The 16,036-nt window shown below is 39.8% G+C and overlaps 1 protein-coding gene across 1 annotated transcript in view; it reads right to left on the reverse strand.

The window, feature by feature from the left end:
- LOC124616723 (DNA-directed RNA polymerase II subunit RPB1-like) overlaps positions 1-16,036 on the reverse strand; it is a 117,242-nt gene that overhangs the window by 40,794 nt on the left and 60,412 nt on the right. The window contains exon 6 of the mRNA XM_047145083.1: positions 6,785-6,942. Coding sequence (XP_047001039.1) covers positions 6,785-6,942 — 158 coding nt within the window. The remainder of the gene's footprint in view (positions 1-6,784; positions 6,943-16,036) is intronic.

Raw genomic sequence — 16,036 nt, forward strand, 5'->3', positions numbered from 1 at the left:
TTATTCAAATGTGATGTCATTCTGAACAGCATTTTTTTTAAAGGTGTTTTGAAACTGGAACTTTAATTATAATCGCCCTGTATTGGAAACAAACACCTTCACCATCATCATCACGATTTATTGCATCAACAGGCCCTTAAGGCCAACTGCAGGAAAACAAAAGAAAAAACTGTGCACTAAGAAAAATATTATTAAAGAATACATTACAAAAAGCAAAACAAAGAAGGAATGTCAGCCAGTTGCAACAGAGAACATGTCTACTGCAAATGGTAGTCTATTATTGCCAGCCTCAAGCTTCATCCGTCACCACTATCAGCTCCACTTGTTTAAGGGTTGTTAATATTTGATCCTTCCATCACATTGATGGATGTTCCCTTGGACATTTCACAGCATGTTGAGAAGGGACGACTCAGGGAGGAATTCATCAGCTTGAAAGATGTGGCCAAATAACTGTAACCTCTTCTGCCCTAACAGTCAGCCATTGTGTGGCTTCCTTTCATTCTTCATTCCTGTTTACCTTCCCCTTCCTTCCATAGATCTTTTAAAGGAACTTCCTCTTGAAGATGCAGACTTCTTCTTCAGTCACTGCTGATATTGCCCAGGTTTCATAACCATACAAAAGTACTGGCTGTACTAGTGTTATGTACAGCTCGATCTTATTCTTCTGTGATGTCAGACGTGATTTGAATTTTAGTATCTGCACAGGCATGATAACACTGCTATACACTTCTGTCAGGGTGGGTACTTTGTTGGCCAACGATGACTTGACAATAATTGAGGAACAGAACTCTGGGGAGGGAAAAATATTTGCTGTGTGAGTCAATCTGTGGGGAAGCAGAGTATCTGAAGCCACTTAGAGATGTGCAGGGGGAAAAACTAAACACACAGCTGGCATGGGAGGTGGACGAGTGATCACTCAGCAACACTCAGTGTGAAGTGCAAAGTGAGTTCCGTGGTGATTGAACTCAGCATTAGCACTGGCCTGCTCAGCTTACTGCTGCATGTGGATAAACACTGTTGTCAGCAGTTCTGCCCATACTACACATCACATGTGCCCACCATGGCAGGTTTCCACACTACTCCGCAATGCTACCCATGGCAACTTATCTACCTCCATCACTATGTCTACTGGCAGGGATACTAAGCCCCTCTCTCCTGTAAAGGCCACAGGGCCAAAAATGGTCAGCCTGGAGGTGCAACCTGTGGTGCAGAACCATAAAGTCCACCAGAGAACCCGGCAGTGGACTGATCACCAATGGAAGTAAGGCTGGTGCTGCTGGCTCTGCTGGAAGGACAGGGTCTAAGGCAACATAGGGTCCACCAGCAGCAGTTGAAATGAGGCCACCTCCACCAGTGAGGTTGGGGATGAGGCAGAGAGGGAGGAGAATGGGTCAAAATCCAAGGGCTCCACATTGACAGGCACAGACAAGCAGAGCACAAACACTGCTTGAGAGACTGAAAAGCCTGTTGACAATCCACAAACCAGAAAAACTTAATGCCCTCCTGGTAAAGTTTGCTCCTTCAAGTGCTTGGGCGCCAGCAGGTTAATGATGGCTTTGATGTGGTCATCTGCAGGGATGAGGGTTTGCTAAGTGCACGTCCCAAAAAATGCAACTTCATGTATGTGTGAGGTGTGCTTGCTTGTGTGAATGTTTGTGTGTGTGTTTTTTTTCTTTTCCGAAGAAGGCTTTGGTTGAAATCCAAGTGAACAACAGTCTTTTTGTTGTACCTGTCTGCAACTAAACATGTCATCTTTATGGTGAGCAGTTGTTGTAGATTTCTTCCTCTAATGGTTCAGGGAATTTTACTGTATCAAACTCAGCCCACATCTGAGTTGTCACATTTGTTGGAATGTCATGATTCAGTAATTTCTCAAAATGTTTTTTAAAAAAGTTTGCCTGCTCTGATGGTCATACCACTTTACCAGTCTCATTCTCTAGAACTAACTTCCTTTGACTGCTATCAACAGACTTTTATGGTGTTCTTGTTCTTTCTTCCTTATGAGCTGATTTGTATTATGCCTCTCCTACAATCAACTATTTTGGTTTGTTTGCTGCTCTGGTCTCTACAGATTCCTGACATTGTTCTTTGAACCAAGGTTTACTTCCGCATTTTGGATTGCAATCGAACTCTTCATGTGCACTTGCTGACATTGTGTTTCACAATAGCAACCCTGTGCCCTCGACATTGTTAGGATCCTCTGACATGGTGAGGTGTTGTGCGATTTTATCTTCATAGTGCTATCGCACTTTCACATTTTCCAATTTATCCTTTTCAAAGCAGACCATAATTTCAGCATTACCTCGCACTTGATAGACAGTTTCAGACAGTTTGATTGCCACCAACAAAGACAAATTCGTATCTACCCTAAGGAAGGTTTCTACATTTTCAACACTTCTATGATGTCCTTCATCAGATAGAACATAGTTAAGTTCGTTCATTGTACTCCCATCTGGGGATATCATGGTAACCTCCTGAACTATTTTTCAGGGAAGAACATGCTCCTAATGGTCCTTCTCATTGTTTTGGCAAAGTTAATCAACCTGATGCCATTTTCATTGCTTGTTTCGTGGATACTGTCAGGATCAACTGTTGGACAATACTCATCTTCTGTCCTCACTTGGGTACCGAAGTCTTCTATTACCAACAGGATTGAGTGTCATGGTAATCAATCTACTATATTCTCAAGCTCAAGGTTGAAAATATTGTTTGTTTTTTCATCACCATCCTCTGAAGGGGCATGACAGTTCTCTGAGCAGGTCCTATATGGTTTATCATTTAAAATCATTCAGCAGATGTGGTCATTTACTGGAGACCATTTACTCACAGCCAGCATTATTTTATTGTGAATAGCAAATTCAACTCCTGAAGTGCAGTTTAACTTAGATTACTTTAGTCTGTTGCAAGAAAAATGAAAATTTAATTAGTCATCTTCATCAGTCTCTGGCTGAAATTGAGGCGTGGGTGAGAAATAATGGTCTGAAATTAAATCTAACAAAGACACAAATCATTCACTTTACCACAAAACAAGCTCTACAGGATATACTAGAAATACCACATGAGGACAATCACCTAACCACCACAAAGTGTACCAAATTTCTAGGTGTAATGCTGAACAAAAATTTATCATGGACAGACCATGTAGATGCCATGTCTCACTGTGTAAATAATCTGATATTTGCAGTGAATGTTATAAGCAGTATAATAGAAACACCAGTTTAAAAAGTTGTATATCATGCATATTTTGTATCTGTGATTAGATATGGTACAATTTTTTGGAAATCGGAGAAAACAAACTTATAAAGAGTCTTTAAGCTACAGAAAAAAATCATCAGAGCCATGGCGCGTGCAGAAAAAAGACAATCATGCAGACCTCTGTTCAAGGCCCTTGATCTTATGAATGTTTCTGCACTGTAAATCTGAGAGACAATTAAGTTTTCTAAATAAAACCCACAACTTTTTTAGGATAACCTGTTTAAACAAGATTATGAAACAAGAAACAAATTTCAATATAAGTTACCAAATCACAGGCTAAAACTGCTGGAGAACACACCTTACTATATAGGCATGAGGCTGGGAAATAAAGTCTGTGAAAAATTTAAAAAATATGAACCAGAAGAATTTGGACATAATTAAAAAAAAATACCTAGCAAGTAAACATTATTACAGTGTAGTAAAATTTATGACTTGACTGTCACAAATAACTGTGCCTCAATGTTACATTTTATTCTGTCATGCTAAAAAAGTACTTTTAGTAAATACTTATTCTTAATTTTACTTTATTTTCAACACGATTATTTTAAATGATTTTGTGGTACTTAAAATTACAAAATACCTGTACTTATCTGTATACTTACAATTAGAAGTAGCTTTAAAATGACGAGTCACCTATGTCCCAATCACCTGATTGTATATGGCATATTATGTGATAATAAAGTTTCTATTCTATTCTGTCCATAAATCAAATTTTACAATTATGTTAGACATGTCATGTTATCAATTTTATACAGAAATAAAACAAATTTCTCAGAAATTTGTCATTTACACAAAAACAATTTTTTTGTAATAATGTTTCATAGATAATCAATATCAACACACAATGACAAAATGTACTGACAGTCTACATTAATTTATGCAACAGTCTTATATACTTAAGGAAAGTCTACAAAGTTACATATTTTTGCCATACTGCTGGAGGGTAAAAATCGTAGAGGGAGACCAAGAGATGAATACACTAAGCAGATTCAGAAGGATGTAGGTTGCGGTAGGTACTGGGAGATGAAGAAGCTTGCACGGGATAGAGTAGCATGGAGAGCTGCATCAAACCAGTCTCAGGACTCTAGACCACAACAACAACAACAACAACAACAACAACTGCTGAAAAATACTAAGATATTTAGACAAAATAAAAACTAATTTTTTAGGTCATATATGTTAACTATATTGCAGAAAATATTTGGACATGTACACATAGAGAAAACTCATTTAAATTATATCTGCACCAATAAACTTAGTTTTTATGTTCTGTCCTGTATTTTCTGCACCACACTTTGTTTTCCACTTCCTTCTTTCAGGAAATTTGTTTCCACAGAAAAAGAAAATGTTTTACTCCATTTCCAACTTAACATTTGCCATATGGATTTGCCTGCAAGTACATCTTTACCTTATACCAGCATCCAGAGATGAGATGCTCCTTCAGTTTTCTTTTGAAGGTGCTCACTTCCTTTATGCTCTTTACGCTAAGTGGCAATCTGTTATAAAATAAGCTTCCTGCATTTGTAGGGTCTCTATCTGTCATTTTCAAACTTATGCTGTAAATATAGTAGTTATCTCTAGTTCTTGTGTTGTGGTCATGTAAATCTCTGTTTAGAGCTGCTGTGCAATTTTCCATTGAAAGAAGTATTGTCTCATGTATGTACAAAATTGGCACTGTCAATATTTTAAATTATCTAAATTTATTTTTGCAGCATTACCATTGCATTAGCTTAGATATGCATGTGATGGCTTTCATTTGAAGTTTTAAGATTCTCTGAATGTGTACACCTGCTGCTCCTGCCCATACTGGTCTACAGTAAAGTACGTGAGGGAAGATAAGTCCTTGCTAAACTTTAGCAAGGTTTCTGTGTTCACCATATAGCATATTCTTTTCATTAAGAATACGTTTGTACTTATTTTTGAACAGATCAGTGTGGTTTTCCCATGCCAGAAATTCATCCACCTCATTTCTCAGAAACCTATTAGAGTCTACTTCTTCTAAGTCTGCATTCCAATGCTCAGAAGAAATTCCTCTGAGCTAGTAGTTCTATTTGTTTCAAATTTTGTACACATAGTTTTCTTCCTGTTGATCAATAAATTATGTTCTCTAAAATTTCAAGATCCCTACTGGCTCAGTTTTCCAAATCCTCCACTGAGATCATTGATATTGAAGAGCGTGTGAATATCTCCAATCATCAGAACTCTCTGAGTAAGTCTTTTTTTTCTGAACTGCTGACACTAGTCACTGATATTTGCCAAGTACTAGCAAAAATCATACATATAAAAACTGATTGTTGTGCACAGTTGAACAGTGATATATGTAACTATATTCCAAGAAGTAAGAATCATTAGCATGTGAAAAATAGCTTAATTTGACGAACAAAGTGCTTGTAATTGCAGGTTGCATTTCACACAACAAACGCCCACATAGTCATCATAAAGATAACATGTTGAGATGCTAACAGGCACAATGAGTTGTCTGAGAATTTTTCTGCTGGTGTTTCTCTTTTTTCAAATGCTTGGGAGAAGTGACACTCTATTCATAAGAGATAGGAAGAAAAAGTGTGGTAACAAGAATCAGCATGTGGGATGAGCGAAAAAATGGCTGTTTTCAGTTGTGTGTAGATAACATAAGTTGAAAAATGTTTTTATTTATAAAAAATTCTTTTAGTGTTAATATAAATAGCTTAATTGCAGAACTGTTTTAGCATACTTTTGCTTACGTCTGCATTATGGAATGTTTTTGATGCTTTCTGTTACATCTTATCTCTGCAAAAGTAATATCATTTACTTCATCTTTTCTTTTTATTGATTGCTACTTGTTTGTCCTTCATCTTTGTTTCCAGTGTTCAGACTGCCCTGTCTTAATTGATCTCTCCTGTCCTGAATGCCACACCTAATTTCTCGTTTTTTATTCTCATTGATTTTCAGCATTTGATTGTTGCTTTTCATATTGTCCTACCCCACTGCGATTTTCCTCCATTTTTGTCCTCTCTTTTACTGGATATTGTCCCAGTATGTGATTATAATTTAATTTTGGAGAACCTATTTCTTATATAGACTGGGCATAAATGCAGAACATGTTCACTACCCATAAAATACTGCAATCTGGGAAGAACCTCACACATTGGATTATTATTCTACAACCTAAGTGTGTGTATTCAGTTCATAACAATATTACAAATAATTAGCATCTCCCAATTTTCTGTTAATGAAATAAGACGTGCTATTTTTATTATGTATAATGAAGTAAGTGTTACCTGTCCATGTGATGTATTCTCATGTTAATACTCTCTTATATTTGTATGATGCTTCTTAAAATTCAGTTTCACTAATCCTTTAATTAAAGGCTACAGCAATGTTTAAGTGTCATTTAAAACATTACGTAAATAAGATGGATTTCTGTAAAAGCAATGTATTTGCAGCAGTTCTGTGATTTTTATTCCAAATATTCAAAATAAATAAAAATATATACTACAAGTGAAAACTGGCCCTTTTTTAAGATTGGTTTGATGCTGGAGAGATTTACCTGGTTGCAGAACCACAGTTGATTCTGCTGACTGGTGTGGATGTCGTAAGCGTACCAATTCTATAAGGTGAAAACTCAGGTAATGACGTGTTTGGAGACAAATTTCGTGGAAGAGAAATCCTGTTGGTTGTCATGAAGGTTCTCTGTAGCTGTGATGCCTAAAAATCAGTACTAAATATAAATCAAAATGCAGAAGGTGGCAGGAAAACAATAGTTGAAGGATATGTAAGAAATCATGTCCAAGGCATCAAATTGGTGTACATATGGCAGTATAGGGGATATGTGGGATGATAGTTACACTTATTGTCAACAAAAAGAAAATAGTAGCTGAGCTTATGAATTTGGATTCTTCCTTAGAGCAAACGTATTCACATATATTTACACAAATTTACATTTTCCTGACACAGCAAAGTAACTTAGATTTATATGTTATCCCATTGTATTAGCAATAAACTATCATTTTAAACTGAAAATTGACTGAGTGAATATGCTTTAAACTTTTTCACTTCTTCAACTTGCTTTTCTGCTTTTCATACCCTATAGTTTAATAATTACTAGCTGAATACCAGGCAGTGCCTGGATATCTATTTAATCCACCTTCTCCTTCCTTCTCTTGTGCCCATTTCCTCCTCCTATAATCTGTCCATCTCTTCCTTCCCTCCTCTCCATCCACCTTGTCCACCCCCATGAGTAAGAAATCATCTCTTAGCGCCCCTCTCCCTGTCCATCTGCTCCTCCCCCTCTCTCTGTCCATCTGCTTCTTTTCCTCTCTACTTCCATGTGTGCCTCTCCCTTCTGTTCATCTCATTCTCTGTCATCTCCTCCTCACCTTTCTCTGTCTATACCCTCCACCTCCTCTCTCTGTTCATCTACTCTTCCCCCCTCTTCCTGTTCATCACTCATCACTCGTCTCCCTGTCTGTCTATTCCTGCTCCCTCTCTCTGTCCATCTCCTCCTGCTTCTCTCTCTATCTGCTACCCCATCTCTCTGTCCATCTGCTCCACCCTCTCTATCATATCATCTGCTCCTCCCCCATCTGTCGATCTGTTCCTTCCCCTTCTGTCCATCTCCTCCCTCTTCCTCCCAGTCCATCTCCTCCTTCCCCCTTTCTCTGTTCAGTTTGTCCTCCCCCTCTCTTTGTCCATCTCATCCTCCTTCCTTTCTCTATCCATCCCCTCTCCCCCCTTCCCCAGTCCATTTCATCTCCTTTCTCTTTCCATTTCCTCCATCCCCTTCCCCTGACCATCTTCTCCTCTTTCTCCGTCCACCTCCTCCACTTTCCATTCTCAGTTCATTTTGTGTCCATCTCTTCCCACCTCCCCTCCCCATTATCTGTGCCCACCTCCTCCTTCCCCCTCTCTGTCTATCCGTCTCCCCACCCCTCTCTCTCTGTCTGTCCATTTCTTTCTCCCCTTTCTCTCTCCACATTATCACCCCTGACCCCAGTAGGAGGTTGCTCATTCTTATGCCACAATATTACTTTCCAGACAGCACGTAATAAGTATACCAAGCTTGGTTGAAACTGATCCATAGGTTTAGAAGGAGCTCCCCCCCCCCCCCCCCCCCCTCACCAGCTCTACCTGTGTACTTACTTGTCACATATATATTTAACATATTTCACTCATGTTTGTACACACATTTATGGTCTATCTCTAGTGAATTTCGCCCTGCAGTTCCATTGCTACACAGTTCAATGTTTATGGTATTATGTCTCCTGCACTGAGTGTCATAAAATGATATAATTTTGCAGGTACATCCAATGGTGAATGTGAAGCATGTCTTCAAAATGTGTTGTGAATAAAGTTAGTAGTAAAGAAGTAATAAATCAAAATGTAATACATGATGCAGCAGTTTTTCATACATCTCAGTGTTTATGAAGTCATATCTCCTGAGCTATGTGTCACACAATTATATTTTTGAAGGTACATTTTGCAGTATATGTGAATACTGTCTGCAAAAGGTATTGGAAATAAAGTTAGTAAAAAGCTAATTAATTAAAAGGTCATGCTTGGTGTGGAAGCATGAGCAGCAAGAATTTAGGAAGTGATAAGCTTTTCTCTTTTCATCATTTTGTGAGGGTGTCAGCGAGAAACAGTCTCAAAATGTTTGATACTACATGTAAAGACTGTTGCAAGTCTCTGACTCCTCTCATTCTCAAGAACTGGATGAACATAGTGTGGCCACAAGCTTGTCGTGTGCTATGACACTTTTTCACCCTTACCCCCACCCCCACTGTTTTGAGAGGAAGATGGCTCTTATGCCCACAGTGGTTTCAGTGGTTTAGGAGGAGATGTAAATCATACATTTGTACATCCACTTCAATTATATTATGTATTCCATGCAAATGTTAAGAGAACTCATGTAGCAAGAAGACCATAAATTCCTCCACGCCCGCCTCTACCCTGTTTTTGTTCAGTTTATTTTGTATCCTGACTCCAGTGGTACATTATTGATGAGACATTTAATTCAACTTAATTCCATCTCTCATACACTATATTTCTTTATCAGCTTATTTATTTGTCTCATGTTCCTTGGGAGTATGTTAGCCAAAATATCTGTCATGAAATATGACAATACATAATTCTTGAAAACATAAAAAAACAAATAAGAAAACAAAATATATGTGATACTATGCACAAATGATTAACACATTATACCAAAAGACTTTGAATTACTATTAACAACTCCTTACAAAAAAAAGGAATGTATTAGAAAGAAGCTTTTCAACTTATATTTGAAAATCTGAAGTTTATGTCTCAATTTTTTTAAGGTCTCCAGGAAATCTACTGAAAGCATAACAAACAAAACAATAAGCACCTGCTGTACTATTGTTAAGGAAGTGTTATGAACGTGCACATAGTTTTTCTGTTGAATGTTCAATGACCGATTTCTGCAGTTATTTTCGAATATGTCTAAATTATTAACCACAGGCCCATGAACGTGTATGTGTCAGAAATAGCAAAGTTAGATGTAGCTTTCAGACGTTTATACAAAGCCTTTTACATTAGCTTCTGTAGTTGTCCACTTGAGAATGGCCATAAGGCAGCAACTGCAAAAGTGAAAATAATTAATTTTTATATTTGATGGCAACTATGCTGTCTTTCAAAATGAGTAAGAATTGTTATCTTTTATATTTCCAAGTCTATTAATGAAGTGCAGTGCTCAGTTAGGTCTGTTGCCTGTGACTTTATTCCACTTTTTGTGTTTAGGGCCACTTTCTCTTTCCTTACATGTTGCTGACAATAACATGATATTACATTACATCCATCTATGGTACTCTGATCAATTACTGTGACTTACAAATGATGTCCTTTTATGCACAATACATCTGCATAAATACCTGTAGATCTTTCCTGGTAGCTTTGTAGTGCAAATCAGTTGCGTTCCTTCTGATATTAAAGATTACTGTTGCACTGTGGTACAATAGTTCTATGAAGTGTTAAAAATGTTTGCAGCTTTGTACAGACTTATTTATTTATTATGTGACTACCATCACATTACTAAAGTAACAGTGGACTGAAACTCAACACACAACGTGTATGACAAAGTTTATTAATGGCCCACAAGGCATTTTGTAGCATGGTTTCAAACAGCTATTTACTTATTTTCCACTTTCAGTTTAAAAAGGTTTTTTGATTTTTGAACAATGAACTTGTTTATTGTAAAGTCAAAGACTATGCCAGATATTCTGACACTTACACAATCATTTATAATGTTTTACTTACTATAATGACAGCAGATTGCCACAGTTTGCCAGCATGCTGACTAGGTGATGATACAGCAATCGAAACAACTTACTGAATTAAGTGAGACCATACTGCACCTGCTCAGTGGCCATGTCTTCCTTTTTCAGTTAAATAAAAAGGAATTCAATTTTCCATTGCTCAACTTCAGTAGGAGAATAGGCAAGAAAGCAAATGCAGTGACGATTAAGACACATTTAGTTCTGGAAATGTTACGATAGTTTATGGTTTCACCCATTATTTGGTAATCTAGTTCTGAACACAATAAGAAATGCAGTTATAGGAAACCAACATTCTTTATTTGAGTTATGGCATGAAAGCATAACAAACATAATCGTTTAGTAACTAGTACAAGACAGACCAGCTGGAGCTGGTGCAAGACCATATAATGGGTATTTGCCTGCCAGGGGCCATTGGCTTCCTGCCGTGGGCAATTGAGTCACGGTCCATGGTTGGTGGCCTCTGGTGGAACTGCCTTGAGCTGCTCAATGGCATGTTACTTGAATGAGATGCGCGCCATGACTGTAGTGGTAGAGAGAAAGCCCAGATGCTGGCTCCTCCATGACACTCTGACGTCTGACAAGTCCATGGTGTCAAGTGCATCCATCCCAGGTGCGAGCAGATCCCAATTCGCACGAATGCATGGAGTAGGGGTAGAAATGGTGTGAGCATGGACATATGCATCACTATCCCCCTCTGGAGAGCAGGCAGAGGGGCCTGGCTCCTCGTAGGCAGCAGATACACAGGCGACAAACACAGAGGTGAGGATTGGAGATTGAGACCTAGGGAGCCATGGTGTCCAGAGGCAACATAGAAGGGGGTGGCAGGGAATGGCACTGACACCAGTGGAGAAGCGGCCCATAGCAGCATAGGAGGCACCCATGGGTGCATTGATGAAGCCCTGGCTAGCCCTCTGCCCCCCCCCCCCTCTCCGCAGCTGCAAGAGCTGGTGGCACTGAAGGGTGATGTGAGGCCAAGCCCTGCTGCTCATGTGTCACCAGCTGTGCAAGAGTTCAGCTAGGCTTTTAATTCTGATTAGAGTCATCCTGTGAGAACTGAGCATGAATGTAAGAGCCTCTTCTGCCGGGAAGTCCATGACATACGTGGGTATTTGCATTTTGGACATCTGCACAAGGCGTTCTGCCTTATCATTGGTTTGCAGGTGAAAAGGTAGCACCTTGACATGGTGTATGCCATTGTAGGAGCAAAAATCTTGAAAGGATTGAGCCACAAATTGAGGACAATCATCCAAAACCACCCTAAAGGACAGGCCTTCGATAGAAAAAATTGCTGACAGCATCTTGACTGTTGCTTCTGCCATGTTACACAGACAATGAACAACATAGAAAACTTGGTAATGGCATTGACAACATGCAGCCAGGAAGTGTTCCCAAGGTAGCATGGGCACTGGCCCAGGGCAAAAAACAGTGGACAGTGCTGTGTGTGGATTCAAACACTAGCGGGAGGCCATGACCATGCAAACCACCTCACAGTCAACACCAGGCTAGAATGCATGACTATGTGCCAACTGTTTGGAGTTGGAAGCTCTCCAATGTCCTTGATGTAACTGCATGAAAACCTCTCTTTGCAGCAGCATACGAATCTCAACCTGGGGTGTGCCCCCTCCATCAACTAGTGAGAGACACCATGCAACGGGGAAAGGTGATGATGCAAAGCATAGAAGGTCTGCAGAGAATGGAATGCCCTGTCCAGTGGATGGGCAGGGCACCCATGTCATATCAGGTGCACAACTTATTTAAGCACTGGATCTGCAACTACTGCCAATTCAATACTAGATCTGGTAATGGGGAAACCATCTATGGCCTGTTGAGCTTCCATGTCAAGTTGAAAACATAACAGTTCTTCCTGATCAAACAACATGTCAGTGCCCAGTGGCAGCCAAGACAATGTGCCTGCATTTGCATGCTGTGACATGGGGTTTGAAATGGATCTCATAATTATATCCTGACAAAAATTCTTTTTTGACCTGTGAATAGTGCTGCTGAACTACACTGAGCATTTTGAACACAAAAGCAATAGAGTTCTCACAGTCATCTGCATGATGATGGGTCAGAACTGCACCAATCCCATACTGGAATGCATCTGTAGCCGAGACTAAATGTTTACCATGTGGGAAGAGTGCAAGGCAAGGCACAGAGAGTAACTTGTGTTTGAGTTGTGCAAATGAATGCTCACAAGCTGGTGATTACTAGAAAGGAACATTTTTACAAAGCAGATGGTTCAGAGAGCGATCCAGAGTGGCTGCAGCTGGAACAAACATGTGATAGAACATGTGATAGTAAGCTACCTTACTGAGAAACACCTGCAGTTTCTGCAAATGGGACAGATGAGCCAAAGCCTCAATAGTGGCGACATGATGTTCTGTGGGTCGAACACCCTGACAGGAAAGTTCATAACTGAGATACTCAATACAGGATTGAAAAAATTGTAACTTATTAAAATTACACTTAAGGCCTGCGATGTGAAAAACAATAAAGAGAGGACGGAGGTTATGTAGGTGTTCTTCCATTGTAGTACCAGTAATGACATCATCAAGATAGTTGGTACAGCAGAAACATCAGCTGTATGTTGTTCCAAAAAGTGTTGAATTATAGCTGGGGCACTGGTCATACCAAACATTAAATGTTGACATTAATAAAGATCAAAATGCATGTTCACAACTGGCAATTGTTTGAGGTCGTAATTTAATGGAAACTGCAGGAAGGCCTCAGCGTAGTCAGCCTAGGAAAAGAATTGGCCTCAAGCCAGTTTTGCAAGTAACTCATCAGGTGGAGGCATGGGGTATGTGTCAATAACAAACTGTGTATTTATGATAACTTTAAAGTCTCCACAAAGTCAGAGCTGACTTGATGGCATTTTTACAATCACTGATGGTGATGGCATTTTTACCATCACTGATGGCATAGCCCATTCACTCATGTAAATCAATTGACTGATGCTGAATGGCATCAGGCTATCCAATTCAGACTTAGCTGGGTCATGTAAAGACACAGGTGAGAGCTGCACCTGGAAAAATCATGGCCAAGCTGGAGGTTTAAGCATGGTATGTGCTGTGAAATTGGTTGCTCACCCTAACCCTCAGAAAACAAATCTGAAAATTCAGAGCACAATGAATCTAAAGGTTGATAAGGAACCTGAAGATACACAGAATCAGTAATAGAAAATGAAAAAGCAACAAAAGCATCTAACCAAAACAATTATCAGTATGGGGATTGTTAACAACCAAATACGTGATAGGATGGACTACAGATTTGTAAGCCGTGGCGGCCAGAAATTGATCGTGAACAGGATATGCTGTTTATTGTAGCTTAGAAGATGGCAGCTGATGGGAGCCAATGATGCGGAGCCCAACCATTTATATGTTTGAGAGTTGAGGAAGGAAAGAGCTACTCTATTGTCTCCTTGCAGTGACAACATGTTTTGCTCAAATATACTTCAATGAAAAGCTTATTCTGGCCTTTGGACAGCACTAAAATAAAATGAATGCCCACATCCATTTGTCTCGAGGATGGCTAAGAATGACGAACTGATGCAATGTAGCATTTCTTGTGACACTTCTGATGCATCACCCACCTCCTGGGGCACGTGTGATGAAGCAAGCTGGGATCTCTTTACTTCCTCTCTTGTTTTGCCAACATGACGTGCGGATTTCCCCCTGCCCAGTAATGAACATTTAGAGCATTGTTAAGGCCATACCAATAGAAGGTGCACTTGTCGGTAAAAAACACAATGGTGGGGAAGTCAGGATCTTGTGCAACACGTCGCAGGAACCACCAGCAAAACCCTAGCTTGTGTTCATAGTGTGCCACAGGATTTAGGTCTTGGACAGGGTGGAAACTAAATGGATGCTGGCCGTCATCCCTCAATACCTCCCAGTCTGACTGATGAGTGACCCCCATGTCATGTCATGTCCAACTGCTCGAGCACTTGTTGTAAGTGCTTCCTTGAGGTGCTCGAGAACATTCTCTTCAAATGCAGCTTCCTGTCGTGTTTGAGGTCTTCCAGCTTTAAGTAAACAATGTCCTAGCTACAAAAATGGTCCTTTTCAGGGAAAAGGCCCTTTTCAGGGCTGACACAGTTTGTAAAAGACTTTCAGTATGCGAACTAACAGCTGTTGATGGGTTTGTTTCCAGTACGTCTTATCATGAAACTACAACAGATGTGTCGGGACCCTGGCAGATTCGCCCCCAGGCCCCCCAGAGTGGAAGGCTGGTGGGCTACCACTGAGCATGTGGGCCGCCTTGGATACATCGCAATCTGTGGCACGCAAAGCATTTGCGGTCACACATTGTCCAGAGCATCCAGCAACAGGACAACCCCATGGCCAATTGGAGTGTGTTGCACCACGTTTCTGTAGTTTAAAAGCTGTGCGTTGTCGACCTACACAACATTAGTAATTTTGGTTCCTACTGGCATCATCTATCCAGGTTTAAAATTTCATGGCACAATTTTTCTCCACCCTGTATAAAGAACCAATTTTTGGTCATGAGACAGTCTGTTCACAGCTGATTTTCAGATGTGAAAAATGTATTGGTTAGATTGACAACAATGCATTAACTTAACAGTGGAATAAGTGTAAACAGGCAAAAAGGAATACAAACGTCTCAAAAATGAGATCGACAGGAAGTGCAAAATGGCTAAACAGGGATGGCTAGAGCACAAATGTAAGGATGTAGAGGCTTATCTCACTAGGGGTAAGATAGATACCGCCTACAGGAAAATTAAAGAGACCTTTGGAGAAAGGAGAAGCACTTGCATGAATATCAAGATCTTTGATGGAATCCCAGTTCTAAGCAAAGAAGGGAAAGCAGAAAGGTGGAAGGAGTATATAGAGGGTCTATACAAGGGCGATGTACTTGAGGACAATATTATGGAAATGGAAGAGGATATAGATGAAGATGAAATGGGAGATATGATACTACGTGAAGAGTTCGACAGAGCACTGAAGGACCTGAGTCGAAACAAGGCCCCCGGAGTAGACAAAATTCCATTAGAACTACTGACAGCCTTGGGAGAGCCAGTCCTGACAAAACTCTACCATCTTGTGAGCAAGATTTATGAGGCAGGCGAAATACCCTCAGACTTCAAGAAGAATATAATAATTCCAATCCCAAAGAAAGCAGGTGTTGACAGATTTGAAAATTACTGAACTATCAGTTTAATAAGTTATAGCTGCAAAATACTAACGCGAATTCTTTACAGACGAATGGAAAAACCGATAGAAGCCGACCTCGGGGAAGATCAGTTTGGATTCCGTAGAAATGTTGGAACACGTGAGGCAATACTGACCCTACGACTTATCTTAGAAGGAAGATTAAGGAAAGGCAAACCTATGTTTCTAGCATTTGTAGACTTAGAGAAAGCTTTTGACAATGTTGATTGGGATACTCTCTTTAAAATTCTGAAGGTGGCAGGGGTAAAATACAGGGAGCGAAAGGCTATTTACAATTTGTACATAAAGCAGATGGCAGTTATAAGAGTCGAGGGA

This window comes from Schistocerca americana, chromosome 5 (genome assembly GCF_021461395.2).
Source record: "Schistocerca americana isolate TAMUIC-IGC-003095 chromosome 5, iqSchAmer2.1, whole genome shotgun sequence".
Taxonomy (NCBI): domain Eukaryota; kingdom Metazoa; phylum Arthropoda; class Insecta; order Orthoptera; family Acrididae; genus Schistocerca; species Schistocerca americana.